The 16729-nt window shown below is 33.8% G+C and overlaps 1 protein-coding gene across 5 annotated transcripts in view; it reads left to right on the forward strand.

Moving 5' to 3' along the window:
- The window catches only part of LOC126829469 (uncharacterized), a 31410-nt gene that overhangs the window by 8323 nt on the left and 6358 nt on the right, over positions 1 to 16729 (forward strand). For 2 of the 5 annotated variants that reach the window (XM_050559375.2, XM_056102749.1), the window contains 16 exons: positions 599 to 764; positions 2705 to 2858; positions 3365 to 3475; positions 4190 to 4408; positions 5448 to 5644; positions 6021 to 6212; positions 6644 to 6862; positions 7424 to 7559; positions 7840 to 8005; positions 8405 to 8520; positions 8646 to 8731; positions 10151 to 10317; positions 11190 to 11415; positions 12022 to 12093; positions 12433 to 12504; positions 12612 to 12787. In XM_050559375.2, the coding sequence (XP_050415332.1) occupies positions 599 to 764; positions 2705 to 2858; positions 3365 to 3475; positions 4190 to 4408; positions 5448 to 5644; positions 6021 to 6212; positions 6644 to 6862; positions 7424 to 7559; positions 7840 to 8005; positions 8405 to 8520; positions 8646 to 8731; positions 10151 to 10317; positions 11190 to 11415; positions 12022 to 12093; positions 12433 to 12504; positions 12612 to 12787 (2475 nt within the window). Of the gene's footprint in view, positions 1 to 598; positions 765 to 2704; positions 2859 to 3364; positions 3476 to 3982; positions 4000 to 4189; positions 4409 to 5447; positions 5645 to 6020; positions 6213 to 6643; positions 6863 to 7423; positions 7560 to 7839; positions 8006 to 8404; positions 8521 to 8645; positions 8732 to 10150; positions 10318 to 11189; positions 11416 to 12021; positions 12094 to 12432; positions 12505 to 12611; positions 12788 to 15449; positions 15623 to 15644; positions 16341 to 16729 lie in introns of those variants that run through there. The other 3 variants (XM_050559376.1, XM_050559377.2, XM_050559378.2) reach the window with 3 other exon arrangements.

Raw genomic sequence — 16729 nt, forward strand, 5'->3', positions numbered from 1 at the left:
TCAACGGCCTCCCTCCTGAACAACAACCCCACACCACTGAAACGGGAAAACCAGACTGGAAAATAACAAATAAATTTTTTGGGTAACCCCCTGGAAAAGAACCTGTGAACTCAAGGTTAGTGAGACAGCACCTTACTCAATGAGCCCATATTCATTCCATTCTACTCCACTAACCTCAGGGTTCATTCATTGAGTATTCACATATTTAAATTTTCTGCCCTTGATCATAGCTTGGTTCTACGAACCAATCAAAAAACAGTTTATAAATCTGCCTTGGCTTCATTGTTTATGTTCACAACATTATGGTGGTTTGTTTGCTCGATTATTAAAAAGATTGCAACAAGATGATAGTTACTTCCCTTTGCCAACTACCTTTGAAATTAATGACTTTTTTGATTGGTCAATAAAAATAGCACGGTCATCAAGGACAGATAATTTAAATACATGTCTCCCTCATTGATGAATCCAGTGGTTAGTGGAGTGAAACGGAATGAGACCACTAGGGATATAGAGGAAGCCCATATGCTAGCTCTTCTAAATGACGTTATTTTTAATGGATCCTGTGGCATTCAATTTAAATTAGATATTTGTTTTGCAGGAGCAACTCTGTATCCTGTACCGAATACAATTATATACGACATGCCTTTAATAACCAACCTGATTAAGACTAACCACATAACGAGAATGCTGGTGACACCATCTTTACTAGAAACCATTTTAAACACATCAAATATCAACTTACAACAAGCATTTAAATCATTAAGGTAAATCCATTTTAATCATTGAAGATGCGTTATGCAAGAACTAAATTTGCCTATTTCAAATCTTTTTTATGGCATCTAATGTTATATAAACTCTCTAAACCATTAGATTAGCCTTTGTTTATTATTATAGCAATATAATTGTACTTGATAATCAAAACTATTAAAGATACTCACAATTGAACTTAGTCAAGACTGAATATCTCCACCAAGTTTAAACATTAAAGATACATTATTGGAGATTCGACAACGAGTTGGCAGTTCTCACTATGATATTTAAAAACTAGATAACATAAAGGCAATTTGCAGAAAATTTCATTCAAATTAATCCACTATGAACCGAGAACTAAGCGAATGAAATTTCTGCCTAGCTTCGTTCATCATTACTAAATTCAGTACGATAAACAGCATAGTCTTGATTATCCATTTAATCGTTAAATCGAGAAGGAAAGTTATGCAGTAAATCGGCTCACAATCCACTTAAGATCGCAGGCTAGCGATGCCATCTAGAGTTGATTATGGTCTGGTTATGTTAATTAATGTCTAATTAATAATTTAGATAACATTTCAGGACTAAAGAAAGACCTGTAATTGGCAGATTTTGCTCTTGCATAATGTATGTTTAAGGCTAAATTTGGTAAAATCTTCAAACATTCATAATTTTGCTTAGTAAAATTTCTCACTGATTTTGGATACTGATTCATTTCATCCCCTTTCCTGTCTGCTGTATGTGTAAGTATTACAATAGTAAGCTAGACATCCACAAAGTTGTGACCCTTGTAGAACTTGACCAGTGAGAGAAATGAAATGAAATGGAGTTTTTAAAACGTCCTACTATTCTGCTCCGACTAGGCTAATGAAAACGGTATGCTATGAGGGGAAATTTTGCCTGGACAGTGCGGCTACAGCCTATACTTATATTCCAACTGCCAAGGCATCTTTTACGTGCACACCAATGTGTACACGGGACCTCATTTTTCATCCCATCCTAACGACTAAACAGCTGTTGTTGTCGGGCCCTCCAGCCTGCACCACTGATAAGGGGAACCATGCCGGAAAGTCATGATGAAATTTCTCATCCAACACTGGGGGTGAAATCGTGACTTCCAGGGTAGCGAGCTTCTTACTTACTTAGCCACGGTTGCTCCCAACCAGTGATAGTGTGGTGCCAGTATGGTAGGACACTAATCAGGACCACCTGTAGTGCTGACAAGAAAAGTGTACCTAGCCATTTGAATTAGGAGCTAAAGTAAGGACCATTCTTGTGAAAGAATCATTGTCAGTTTTGGACTACTGGCAACTTATTCCCCTTCCATTGCACATGTTACCATACAAAATAAAAATGACGACGTATTAGTCTCAAAATAACCAAATTACCAAATTGTCACCCCTGAAAACGATGTTTCGACATCACAAACTATTCTTATTTCAGACGTTTTCCTTTCATTTGCTGCTGTATGAACAAAAACACATATTTTTGGAGGAATATTACTGGCGTGAATTTGAAGCAGGTGTGGGTTGGCACGCTTTAGATCTATCGTATTACGAAAACATGTAATTTTGTAGGAACACTAATGACATAAATTATATACCGTTCAGGAATTAAATATGAAAAGTAGCGAGGTGCAACCATTTTTATTACCTACAGATTTGAATATTTTGTTCACACATGATTTTTAATTGTGATTTGAATCCGTCTGCTTAAAAACGATAAAACTTGTGCCCCTTTATTTTCGGTAAAAATGTTCAACACTGCTTTAAACCTCATTCCAGTTTTTTTTCCATTCGACTTGACTAGTTACTATACCTCCTCATAATTTAAATAGAAGTCATCAATTAATTGGTGGCAGTGTAGACCTATCCTTACACTTTCTAGAACACATAAACCATGTATATTGATTTAAACCTTGTCACCATTGTTTTTTTCTCTCTTTATTTTACAGACAGATTTGGTTTTGTGGTGAAGTGGTAACAACAGTATTATTTAAGAATTGTTTAAAGAGGCTACCTAATGTTAGATTTATTAACTTGTATAGTGTATCTGAATGTCATGACGTTGCAGCCTGTGATTTGACTCAACTATATACAAAAGATAAGGTATAAATTATAGCTAACTCTTTAATGAGATCTTGGTATCTTGCAAGTGTGTACGTTAACCCTTTGGACATGGACAGATTTCTAGCTGTGACCTTCACTTGTTTACATAAAATTGTTGGGGCCCCAAGGTGGAATATTGGATATAAACCAACATGGGATGGCCTATTGTTCATAGAGTGCCGCTCTACGAGCACTAGCTGGCCAGTCACCTTTTGGTGTGGGGGTGTATGGGGCTTAGAGATAGGGGTGCCGTCTCAACCTCATGGGAAAGACCCCTGCACCTTGTGTTGAATATACTAAAATCAGACAAATTGTCTGTGATATCAGTTTGTAGTGCCCACAAGACAATCGACCTTTAATTAATTATGTCCAAACTTCCTCAGATGTCCTAGGGACCATACTGTCAATAGGTTGAAGTATGTTAGTTCAAGATTAATTTTGTCATCTTTTGCACCTCCAAAATATATCTTATACCTGGAAAATTGTACTTATCATTATTTTAATAGGAGACTCTGTTATCAAGAAAGTTTTGTCCGGTAGGTAGAGTTTTACCTGGTGTAGAGGTTGTTATATTGAATGATGATATGGTACCACAATCAATAGGTCTTCCAGGAGAGGTAGGTTTAATACCACAATCAATAGGTCTTCCAGGTAGGTTTGATACCATAGTCAAGTATTTCCAAGAGATGAATGTTTGAAATCACAATCAGTAGGACTTCCAGAGGAGATAGACTTAATACCATAATCAAGACTTCCGGTAGAGGTAGGTTTAATAGAAATAAAATGAAATGAAATGGGGTTTAACGTCCTACTAGGTTTAATAGGACAATCTTCCAAGAGATTGAGATTTAATACCAGAATTAAAAGTTCCAACAAAAGAGGCAGGTTTAATAGAACAATTCCAGAACAGGTATGTTTAATTAAATACCAGGGCCCTTATTCACGAAAACTTAAACTAAGATACAATCAAAATTTTAAGAAATACTGCAATTCGATTGGCTGACCAGTAAAATCAATTTGCATATATCCAATTTGCATATTGGTCAGCCAATCGAATTGCAGTATTTCTTAAAATTTCGATTGTATCTTAGTTTAAGTTTTCGTGAATAAGGGCCCAGAATCAATAGGTCTTCCAGGAGAGGTAGGTTTAATACCACAATTAATAAGTCTTGCAGTGGTAGATTTAATACTACTACAATCAGTAGGACATATTATGGTGATATTTTCCTCAACCAATGGGTCTTCCAGTAGACATAAATATTATAAAGATTTAAAAGTTTCAGATGAAGATGCTCTAGAACATCTTCTCATCCTTTGATTTTCTCTCCTAGATTTATGTTGGTGGTCCAACTCTAGCTATTGGTTATTTAAACAATCCTACTCAACAAACTGCCAAATTTATACAACGACCAGAAACAGTAACTGGTGGAGTGGGAGGTAGATTGTACAGAACCGGTGATTGGGGATATTTATTAGCGGATGGTAGTCTAGAGATATGTGGACGCTGTGATTCAATGGTGAAGATACGTGGTTATTCCATAGAAATACAGGTATGTAAAAAACAGACAGTAATGTTATTATCTAGGAGAACAGATGACACAAGCCTCTGACTTTTGTACATTGACCTAAAACAGCATAACTAATGGACAATAAGCTTTATCTCAGTATCGGGGGTCGGGGCTGGTTGAATGGGTTAACATGTTTTCGTTGGATCATAAGATCTGTCATTGATACCATTGCCATGGTTTAAATTCCCAGCTTGTATGTGAGAAGTAGTAGATTTCCCTGTCCATCCTCATAGGTTTTCTCCAGTTTCCTTCCACTGCTTAATACGGGCAAGAGAATTGTTGAAATAAAATTGAACTATATGTTGGTCCGAAAATGACCTAGTTTGTGTTGAGTGGACATTAAGCCCCATTTCGTCTCTCTCTCTCTCTCTCTCTCTCTCGTTAATCTCAATATAATGTATATCAATCATTTTGGTAAAGGACAGTAAAGGACAGTTGTAAAATGTCAACACATCCAAACGAATAACTAGTAGATAGATCTCGACCAAACCGCCCACCTGCCCATCCAGGTCTCTGAAGTAAGAAAATGTTGACATATTTTCATTTATGATTCAATAAAAGAGAAGTATACTGACTGATGGTGAGGCTTGGAAATCATATTTCAGATGGATTTTGATGCGAGTTAAACATTAGATAACCGACATTCAATTTATCATTTTCAATCTGCGATGTGATTAACCCAGCCACCCAGCTCCACAAGTTATCGTTTGGACGCAAGTGTTCAAATTATATAATTATATATTTCCATCAATCTTTTAGGCAACACAGTATCGTATGCTTCGATATTTTTGAGATTAGCATAATAATTTTTCTCTTTCTGTGGTTAGGAGATTTTCGTCCAAATTTTTGTAAAATGGGGCCTTTCAAAATTGTTTTTTTTTAAGCTTGATCTCTGAAAAGTAGGGTTTTTTTTCGCTAGATAATGTATTTTGCAATATGTATCAAAATACACTTGGCTTGACAATTTTGGTTCAAAACAATACACTGCCATAAATAATAAAATTTGTGATCTTTATTTTAGGCAGTAGAAAATGCTTTTAAGAGTTTATCATGTCTTAGAAATAGTGTGATATTAGTACAAGGTGAAGAAGGACAAGATAAATATCTTATAGCTTATGTTGTTCTAGAGAAACCAACAACCAAGAAAGAAATACGGCAGATGTTAAAAAGAAAACTACCATTTTATATGATACCATCGTATTTTATATTTCTAGATCAGTAAGTAATAAACCCCTTTCATATATTGTAAACTTTCACTGACTCTCTTTCCAACAAAACACCATCTCTAATAGGAAGTGCAGGAGGACCGCACTACATGTAAAACAAAAATCTACAAGATAAACCTGTGGACAAGACAGAAAATAGACATCCGGATTTTCTGGCGTGGCTTCCCCTTGAAGGTGGTGCAGGACGGAGACAATGTATAGAGGTCCTGTGTACACTCTTGACGGTTTGAATTTGAAATAAGAGTAAGCTGCAGTGGTGCTGCCCAGGCACAATCTCCCTCATAGCCCAGTCAGTGTAGAATAGTAGGATGTACGGTAACCCCATTTCATTTCATCTTTTGTAATGAGTGTATTTTGTTGTTTTACAGAATACCAATAGTAGAAGCAACTGGTAAAATCAATACTAAAGCTTTACCATCGTTAGATAAACATAGGGATGCTAACGGGGATCCTGATGGTAAACCTACAACTACTACAGAAATAACTTTAGCTGATATCTGGTCCAAAATTTTAAAAATAGGCGATGTTGATATACAAGAAAGTTTTTTCGACTCGGGAGGGTAAGTATATTCCTGTTTAAGAAGTATTGAACAAGTTATTTGACTATCTCTCTCTCTTTTTAAAATTACAAAGAATCACAGAGGTCTCAGCTATCCTTAAATGAACAGTGACAAAATTGCATGCATGGTAAAAATTGTAGGGAGCAAGTGGGGACATATATTGCTTCAGCTTGTTACAATTGAAACAGTGACACTTGTGTCCTCCATGTTAGTAGTTAATACAGTTTGAAATACAGATGTGATGTTATCCTTTGATTTTGGCGTACCAATCTTTCAAATTATGTATGTGCAACGTGCCAATTGTTCATTATTTATACTATATGAAATGTACATGCAGGATAATATCTGTATTTTAAGTATGAATATATCATTTAATGTCTTGCTCCGGACCATTAAACTAACCTTGTAGTATATTTTCTGTGTATTTTCAGCCATTCCCTATTAGCAGCCCAGTTATTGAATAAAGTACGAGAGGTGTTTGAAGTAGATGTATCAGTTAGTGAACTATTCGCGTTCCCTACAGTATATAGTTTTAGTAGGTTAATAGAAAATAAACAGGGTAAAGTTAGACTAGATGAAACAGATACACTCGATATCACGTCTGTAGATTTAATATCAGAAGTTGAAAAACATGATCAACAATCACTCATGTAAGTAAAATATAAAATAAATTGTTGTAATTTATTTATTGTGGATGTATATTTCTTCACCTCTTGGTTCATCCATCTGTCATCTTCTACAGTGTCTTGTGACCACTCAACAGGTCAGAGTTCTTTTCAGATTTTTCTTCAGATTCACAAGAATTGTTCCATAGATCATAGTAATACTCCTATCCAAATTCACAAGTTTTAGAGTGCATATTTATGATATCTTGTGATCACAATATTTTTATAAAAAATGTTCATAACTAGGTGGGGTTGTTTATTACGGTATCATGAATTCTTTAAAGATGGGTGGGATTCTTCAGTTGGGTTTAAGGATGAACTTTATAAAAATATTATATTGTCAATTTCAAACATGTTTTGTAGTGTAGTTTTGATCCCAGGCTGTATGTGACCAGGAGAAGGTTTGCTTGAATAACCTCCAGTTTTCTCCCACTGCTTTTTTTATGTACAGGCGAATTATTGTGATAAAAATGTACCAGATGTTATTCCAGAAATTACCTAGTTTTTGTTGAGTGAATGTTAAACCATATTTCTCTCTCTCTTTAGTATTGATATGCAGTTAAGAGCTTTCTGGCGAACCTTCCAGTATCGTCATCACTTCCAGACAGGTCGAGTACTGTTAACAGGAGCAACAGGTTTTCTTGGCGCTTTCTTGCTACAAGAATTATTGTTAAATACCAAGGTAAATTATCAGGAAATTTATTTTACCTCCAACGAAACACTGCTACCTTACTCGTATGTCTTGGATTTTTATTTTTCTATGAAAGGTCAATACCAGCCTCGTAGGACTCGATGACAATACTTGCATGAAATTACGATTGGTAACAACTTTTTATACGTCTGAGATACTCCATCAAAGGAAAAGTAGTTTGTTTTTTTCAGGCTTAAGATTGAGAGAAAATCAAAGTGTCTGACATTTTGTTACAGTATATTTTCAAAATCTTTGTTTCTTGTTTTTTAAGTTAATTGTATATTGTGTGGTACGAGAACATTCTACATTAAGTATAGAAGAGAGATTAGAACAGACATTACTACAATATGGTATTATACAAAAAGATGATCAACTACCTACAGAACAACAACAAATGTGTAAAACAAGACTTCAAACAAAAGTTAGATTGATCAAAGGTATACATTCCACTTCTAGTTATATGTATTTAATTTGACACCCAGAATGGCTTACTTAGAATGACCAACAGTTTTAATATTCTAATACTCCTATATCTCATTGATCCATATATCATTGATCCTATATCTCATTGGATTATATATTTCATTGATCCTATATCTCATTGATTATATATCTCATTGATTATATATCTCATTGATTATATATCTCATTGATCCTATATCTCATTGATTATATATATCATTGATCCTATATCTCATTGATTATATATCTCATTGATTATATATCTCATTGATCCTATATCTCATTGATTGATTATCTCATTGATTATATATCTCATTTATCCTATATCATAAAGTTTGTGATGATACAATAATATATAATTTATAATATTACAGGTGAAATAGCCTTGACAAAGATGGGGATGACAGAGGATGATTATACTTACCTTTGTACTGATGTAGATTTCATAATCCATGCTGCAGCATCTGTTAATCTGGCTTATCCTTATCAGGTAAGTTTTGCTGTAAATATGTGTAGTTTTTAGTCAACGGTTCTGCTGTCCGAATCAAAATTAAGCAATTAATTGAGTATGTGAGTAATATGTTGAAATTATATTTGTTTAATATATATTTACAGGCTTTACATGGAGCTAATGTGCTAGGAACCTGTAATGTTATTGCATTTGCCTGTACTGGAAAAGTCAAACCGTTACACTATATCAGGTGAGTGGCCTTTTAGTCTCCTCGAAAGACATCATATTATAAATACATCAATTAGAAAACATGTTAGTTGTAAAATAATCTTCCCATGCCATTACAGATAAAATTAGTTGAGTGTGGAGCAAATTTAAAGTGGTTCAAATCTTTAGTTGTGCTCTGTTTATTTAATTTAGATCAATACGCTAGATTTTGCTTTCATTCTAGAATGGCTGATACCACTTATTTATTCACCAAATTCATACAGACAGCAAGTTTGTTACACTTCTATACCTCTAAGGTATCCTTATTTAGCTATAGAAATGTGTTTTGGGTGCAGTGCATTTACATCTTCTTGAACATCTGATACCACTTCAATTTAATTTTAGAATTTCTTTCAACTAATATTTTTGCTTTACTACTACGTCTCCTATACAATTGCATTATTTAGTTTAAAGTATGTTTGTCGGGTACAGTACCTTTCTAGAACACCCGATATCACTTCTCATTTTCAAGGTTCACAACACTTTTGTTGCACATTTGTTACACGCTTGCTCTGTTTAACTATTCATCTGTGGATTGGGCAAGGTTCAATTATGATTAAAGGGGAAGTATGTAAGATTGAAAGAGAGAGGGAGAGAGAGAGAGAGAGAGAGAGAGGGTTTAACTCCACTTGACACAAACTAGGTCATTTTGGGACTAACATATGGTTCAATTTTATTTCAATAATTCACTTGTGCGTAGGGGTCTTTAGCAGTGGGAGGAAAGCGGAGGACCCAGAGAAAACCCACGTGGTTGGACAGGCAACCCTACTCCTTGACACGTACAACCTGGGAATCGAAACCACGCCAGATGACTCGATGATAGACCTTATGATACAACGCACACACGCTAACCATTCGGCCATCCAACCCCCTATGTGAGATTTAGATAAAGAGCTGGCCGTTCTTGCAATGATATATTTTACAAATAGATATTGCAAAATGAATATATTGAAAATTTCATTCAAATTACTTTATTTTGAGCGAAGTTATCAATGGTTGTAGTTTTGACAAGATGTGTGCATTGATCGTAACCACAGTACTCGTCAATCGATTCTTAGCCTCTCCTCTCCATGTTAAAATTAAATCATTAAAAAAGGCTCAGCCATTCGAATCTACTTAAAATCATAGCCATCCGGTGGCATCGAGAGTTGAGTATGGTCTTGTTATGTTAATAAATGTCTAATTAATAGTTTATATAACATTTCAGGCCTAAAGAAAGACCTGCAATAGACAGATTTAGCTCTTGCATAATGCCTTTTTAACAATTGACTAGCTTTCCAGATTTTGAGGCGAGAACTGAGAACCCTGTGTAGTAACATTTTCTAGAACACCCAATACCACTTACTTTAGTTAAAAAATTATTTTATATCACATTTAATTCGTAAACTGAATTTGCTTGTAGCACTGATGCTGTTATTGCTAGTGGTGTAAAGGGTTTTAAAGAGACAGACAGTATTGATGAATTTCATAATCAATTGTCAGATGGCTACTCTCAATCTAAATGGGTAGCAGAAAAATTAGTCCAGTTAGCAGGAACACGAGGTTTACCTGTAACGATATATAGACCAGGTATATAATTGATTTCCTTTGTTTGAAAAACAACAAAACCATACCAAGGTTTTTATATATACAGGGCTCTTAAGAAAAAACATGAAATATCTGTGTCAAAATATCAAGTTTTGATTATATCGGGGACCATGGTCTAAGCATGGGTTTAGTAAGTTTGAAGCAGGAATAGTTTATATTTAGATTATATATAAATCTTGTGGTAATTTAATTCAAACATGGATCACAATCTGTGTTTTGTATTAGTTTCTATAGACGAAGATTTTGATTCTAATGTTGGCTGAGGTCATTATTTTCAGTGTGGTTTCGCCTTGTCAGGACCTGGCAAAGAAACGTATCTAGTTGTTTGGACAGGTTCTGTGTACATTACTGTGCATGTAAAAGAACCCTTGACAGTTGAAATGAGATGAAGAGTAGTGGAAATAACTGAAAATTAAATTAACGTATATTAAAGTTACATTATCTAAGATTTAGATAAAGAGTTGGCTGTTCTTTCTATAATAGTTCAAAAATAGATGATTCAAAATGAATATATTTAAAATTTCAATTAAATTACTTTATTCTGAGCGACATTATCATTGTTTGAAGTTTTTAAATCTCCAACATCTAGATTCTTGATTATAGGCTTGTTATGTGAATAAATTTTTAAATAAAAGATTATGTAATATTTGAAGCCAAAAACCTGCAATAGGTAGATTTAGCTCTTGCATAATGCATCTTCAATTTCAAAGCAAAATACATTGGTAAAAAAATAATAATGGGTTGACAAAATATATACTGTGTTTATGCAACAAAATACATTGTAAACAAAACAATTCAGTGTTGACAAAAATCTTATATCCTGTTCTATTCATTCCAAAATTTTCATTTTTCAGGTAATATGTCTGGTGATAGTATAAATGCCTACTGGAATCCTCAAGATTTTACTCTCATAGTGTTACAAACATGTACTGAATCCGGCCTAGCTCCAAAAGTTGACTGGAAAATGGAAATGACACCAGTTGATTTTGTAGCCAAATTCATCATTAAAATCGTTCAAAACCCAACAATTTCTATGAAAAATACATTCCATATTGTCAACGATAAGCCTTTACACTCAAGGTAGGTGAAACAAAACAAAAAATGTAACTGTAAATTTACTTCAAAATAAAAAAAATATTTAGCAGCTATTAATATCCAAGGACAATGGAATTTTACACAAGGCTTGAATACTTAAAGCGTCATGTATACATGGATATAATGTGATCAATGTCAGATTTACCATTGTGCTTAGGTGTGCTTGAGCATAGGGCCCCGTTGGCCAGGGGGTTGTGGGAAGGGGCCACATCTTTCCTGATAATTAAATAAAATGCCTAAAACTTGTTGAAAAGAATGATTGATCAGATAACATGTAATATTTTAACAACTCATAAATTTTCTCCTTCAGGGCCCAAGTAAGGGGTCTCATAACCTATCTAGCACAGGGCCTCATTTGTGGCACTGAGTTGATACTGTTGAGTCAAAGATAATGTTGGTTCATTTGGCAAAATGTTTTGACCATATTTTGGGCATTGTGATTTATCTGATTCATTGATTATGATGAATCTGATTCATTGATTGTGATTGATCTGATTCATTGATTGTGATTGATCTTTCATTGATTGTGATTGATCTTTCATTGATTGTGATTGATCTGATTTATGCCATCATCAATTGTTTTAATTTTAGATGGGTGTTTGAATGGATGAATGCTCATGGTTTTCCCCTAGAGATGTTAGAGTTTAATGTATGGAGAGAACGGTATGGTCAATTCAGTTTTCAATCTCAATTCATTATTCAATCTGCCAATAAAATGTTTATATAAATAATATTGAGAAGACTAATGTATTATTTTCAAGACTGTATATAGGCCAGTTAAACTGGAGACCTATACATGAAGATAAAAATTTTAATTAAAATATCATGCATTTTGCTTAAATCGTGAAAAATCAAAAACATTTTTATGAAATTTACATTGTCAAATCAAATGCCCCCTAGTCCTACATATAAAGATCAGATTGTATTTGATTATATCTCATCACAGAATATCATGTAAGATTGTAAGTCATTTTATCTAGGTAATGCTTTTATTTATTACAGAGTATTAGAGAAAATAAAGACAGGGAAAAGACACAGTATGAACTTTCAGGCTTTAATGGATTCTTATCTGAAGTAAGTGAAATTTTAAATACATGGAAAGCTCAAATTTTAATTGAAATTCTGATTTTTGTTCAGGATTCCCAATAAAACTATTGACATTATTTTCTTGTATTGTTTAGAAATGAAGTATTTGTTGGTCCGTCCACCATTTTGTTAACAGAGAATTTTAAGCAAGCTTTAGCAGACAGTCAAATGGTATATCCTTATATAGATTCTTCTCTCCTGACAGTTTATTTTGAGAATCTGTCTTCTAGAGGCGTGTTAATTAGTGCTTCCTGTAATAATCAAATTAACTGTAAGTACATTTTGTTATAACTGCATGCTATTACTGTTAACTGATAGTATTCAACCCAGGCCTTTTACTAATGAAAATTTTTGTCATTAAATCATACAAGTGTTTATCTTTACTCTAAACTAATGTTTAAACATACATTATGCAAGAGCTAAATCTTCCTGTTGCAGGTCTTTCTTTAAGCGTGAAATGTTATATAAACTATTAATTAGACATTAATTAACATGACAAGACCATAATCAACTCTCGATTCCAGTAGATTAGAACGGTTCATCCATATTTTGATTTAATTTAAAAATGGAGAAGTATGGCATAGCTTCGAACAACCGGTACGCTGGTTGCAATTAATGCAGATATCTTGTCAAACTTTCAAAGGCTAATGGAATTTTCAATATATTAATTTTGCATTATCTATTTTCAAACTATAATAGCAAGAATGGCTAGCTCTGTATCTAAATCTTACATAATGTATCTTTAATATGTATAGAAAGTGGTTAGAAACTAGTATGTTACCTTTTTTTTTCGTTTTTCTTAGATTGCTTCCCTTATTGTTAGTTTGATTTTATTTTGATTGAAGCCTGTATAACTAAAGGCCCAGGACTATAATGTCTGTACAGCGCAGTTGGTTATCGCTAGCCACCAGATCCATTCACGTGATCTGATACATGTATATGCTTTTGTTGTCTGAGGTGTGTGTATATTGTGTCCTATGTATCGTAATTGTTTTTATGTGGTATGTATGGCCCACTCTGTACTTACTATAATCATTAATTAGCAGATGTATAACTACCTGTAAAAGATCCCACTTCTAGTGTAAAAGTGTGACTTATTCTAATACCCATCACTATTCAATACATACAGTCAACTGATAGTGGTGTATATTATTCAATAGTCACGGACTTAACCGATCCATTTACTAGATTTTATATGAATTGTTTATTTCTTGCAGTGTCTATGTAGTTTGTCTTGTGCGTAGGTTTATCTTGTCGGTTTTGTTTTGTGTGTAGTGGTGTGGTCCTCTAGCTATTACTATTATAGTGACATACATGTAACACCTATTTACTGACTACTGCCTGATTACTGACTAATAAACACAACTTAGATCTGTTTGTCTAATATATTTTCATTTCTAAAAGTTCTTGGTTCATAAGTTAATGATATCTGGGGAATGGAAATGGTCCACAGTCAAAATTTAATATCCAAAATAGATATAATTCATCATACCAAAATCACTATCAGAATATGTAAATCGATAATCTCCCAACCTTTAAAAACGCTAATATAGGACTTGGTACATTTCCAAAGCATATAGACATGTTTAAAAGAATGCTAGCTGTTATACAAGTGACTAATAGAGCCTACAATGCCCCCCACCCCCTTTCTTACAACTGCCTTGGAAACAGATTAAGCTAAAACTCGTAAACCTCCTAGACTTTACTGGACAGCTGCAATTATGGGGTGAATACTTAAATATTGCAAAATCTTTCTATTCTCTCTTTCAAACTCCAATATAAAAATTGGCCTTGAATCAAAATTTGACATTCTCTTCTTTGATGCTTATGACATTGTATTCCCCTCCCCCCCCACCCCGCAAAGAAAAAGAAGAGGCAAACATAGAATGTATTAAACAATAAACAAATAGACCCGCTGAATATCCTCAATTTATTAATAACAGGGCTCATAAAAAGGCTAAGAAATCCTGAGACTAAGTTCATGCATGCTCGAAATTGATAAGGGTCAATATTGTAGGTTGTAGATGTATGTGCATTGTGCACTTGTAGCTGAAACTTATGCTTTAGCGTCGCGATTCAGGACAAATCTCATTTCCTGTCTTGTGTGTGGGAAATACTTATGAGAAAATAATATATTTTTACAATTCTTCCATATAATATAGGTTTATTACCAAGTCTTCTAAAATCACCTAAAATCAATTTATATAATTATATACCACACTTTTTTTTATTGCAACGCATTAATTATAGGCCTACTGATCCAGTATCTTTTATCGATTTTATTATTATTTTCTGCTAAATTTACTGAAATATGTACCTTATTTCTTAATTTGACCATGATGTAAATTATAGTATTTACTACATGACTAAATAATACTCTTAATATATTAATATATATTAACTGTTCATTCTGTTAAACCACACGGTTGGATCACAGAGTAAATGTATTTTTACTCTCGCTCTGTGGTTTGATATCGTTGCATATTTAATTCTCTGTACGTACACATACTTTCACGTTGCTTCCATGCTTTTGTGGTCAGTAAGTTGTTGGAATTTTAAAAGCCATAAATTTATTTATTTTCGGTATATAATTGAATGTATTTATACATTGATATCAAAGTTCAACTTAGTTGTCTCGTGCAAACATCTATTCCTGATATTTACTCCAATTTCTGTTACGGATTTTTTGACATGTATTTCTCGGCATTTTATAATTTTCTTTGGTGTTGATTTATTTCTGTTATTAAAATGAACGAGTCCTCTTCATGGACGCGTTACCTATATGATTAGAAGTTAGACGATAGCACGACATTAACAGAATTAGAATCTAATAGGCAGCCATATATTTTAGATTACACGTTTCTCGATAAATAATGAATGGAAAGTGTTGTTCTTACGGCGTCGGTCAACCGGATATAAAATCAAACTACCGGGTATAAAATGTCAAGGTCGTTTACCTCACCGCGAAAATGGCATCAAACATAACAGGGAATTATTACCGATATTAAGTTTTAATTGTAGAGAAATAAAGGGTTTTTCTTACGTGTCACTGTCAGTGATAAATCAACACCAAAGAAAGTTATAAAAAGCTGCAAATATAGCCTACGTATCAAAATTCTTGAAAGATAGACTAAATAATAAATATCAATGAATAAATTTTAATTATGTTTGTACAAAATTATAAATGAAATGTTCCAGAATTATCCTAATTTGTGCCGTCTGCCTCATTGGACATTACATTAAGTATAAGAGCCTATGTGCAGCTATGGCTATACTCTGTGTGGATCAGATGCATGGAGGCCCCGGCATAGGACTACTTAAATAAATGCCCCCCCCCCACCCTTACAATTTACTGAATGTGGACTCTAAGTGCACTCTGGGTAATCCGCTGCCTAGAGTATCTTATAATACACATGTTGTACACTGGGAATTAAACTCAGTGTTAAAGTAGCTAAGTCTCTAACTCAATATCATCCAAAATCTTCAACATTGAAAACACGATTTATTTGTCAAATTAAATCAACATTCATGTTGTGATCTTACCGGAAAAAGATGGGCTTTTGATATCCAATATTTAAGACAAAATAAACATTTTACCATTGGTACATAATGCGCTTCAGTCCCAGTTGTATCAAGAGACTTGTGGGACGAGGCTAGACACATTGCACCAAATAAAACGGCGTATGTAGACTGGAATAACCAGACGCTAGAAATTTGCACTCGCTTGAGACTGCTGGCTTATTTCGCCGAACATAACTGATTTGAAATTGGAGTAAAAACGGAAACCATTGAATGTAAATCAGTTTATATACATTCATATTACAGTACGTATTATATGCATTGCGACCCATTTGTGTCAATTTCTAGGTGATTTAGCTCCTTTAAGACCACTTTATCAGTCCTGCAACTGGTCTTATATAGCAAGGTTTCACTGTATTTATATTTTACCTTTGTTTTGTTCTGTGTTGCTCTATATTTGAGTCCAAGTACAATAATTCTGTGCACACCTAGCCCCTGGTGTGCCATAACTCTTTTGTGCACGCCTAGTGCAAAACTTGACACAATAGATCTATTTCATTGGCTAATCTGTTTAATCAAACTCAACACAGATAATTAAAAACAACCTCTTGAAATATAAAAAATAAAACAAATATATATTTTGAATCAGGATAATTCTATTATGTATAGGCACACTTTGGATTTAAATACCATT

The sequence above is a fragment of the Patella vulgata genome, chromosome 8, assembly GCF_932274485.2.
Source record: "Patella vulgata chromosome 8, xgPatVulg1.2, whole genome shotgun sequence".
Taxonomy (NCBI): Eukaryota; Metazoa; Mollusca; class Gastropoda; family Patellidae; genus Patella; species Patella vulgata.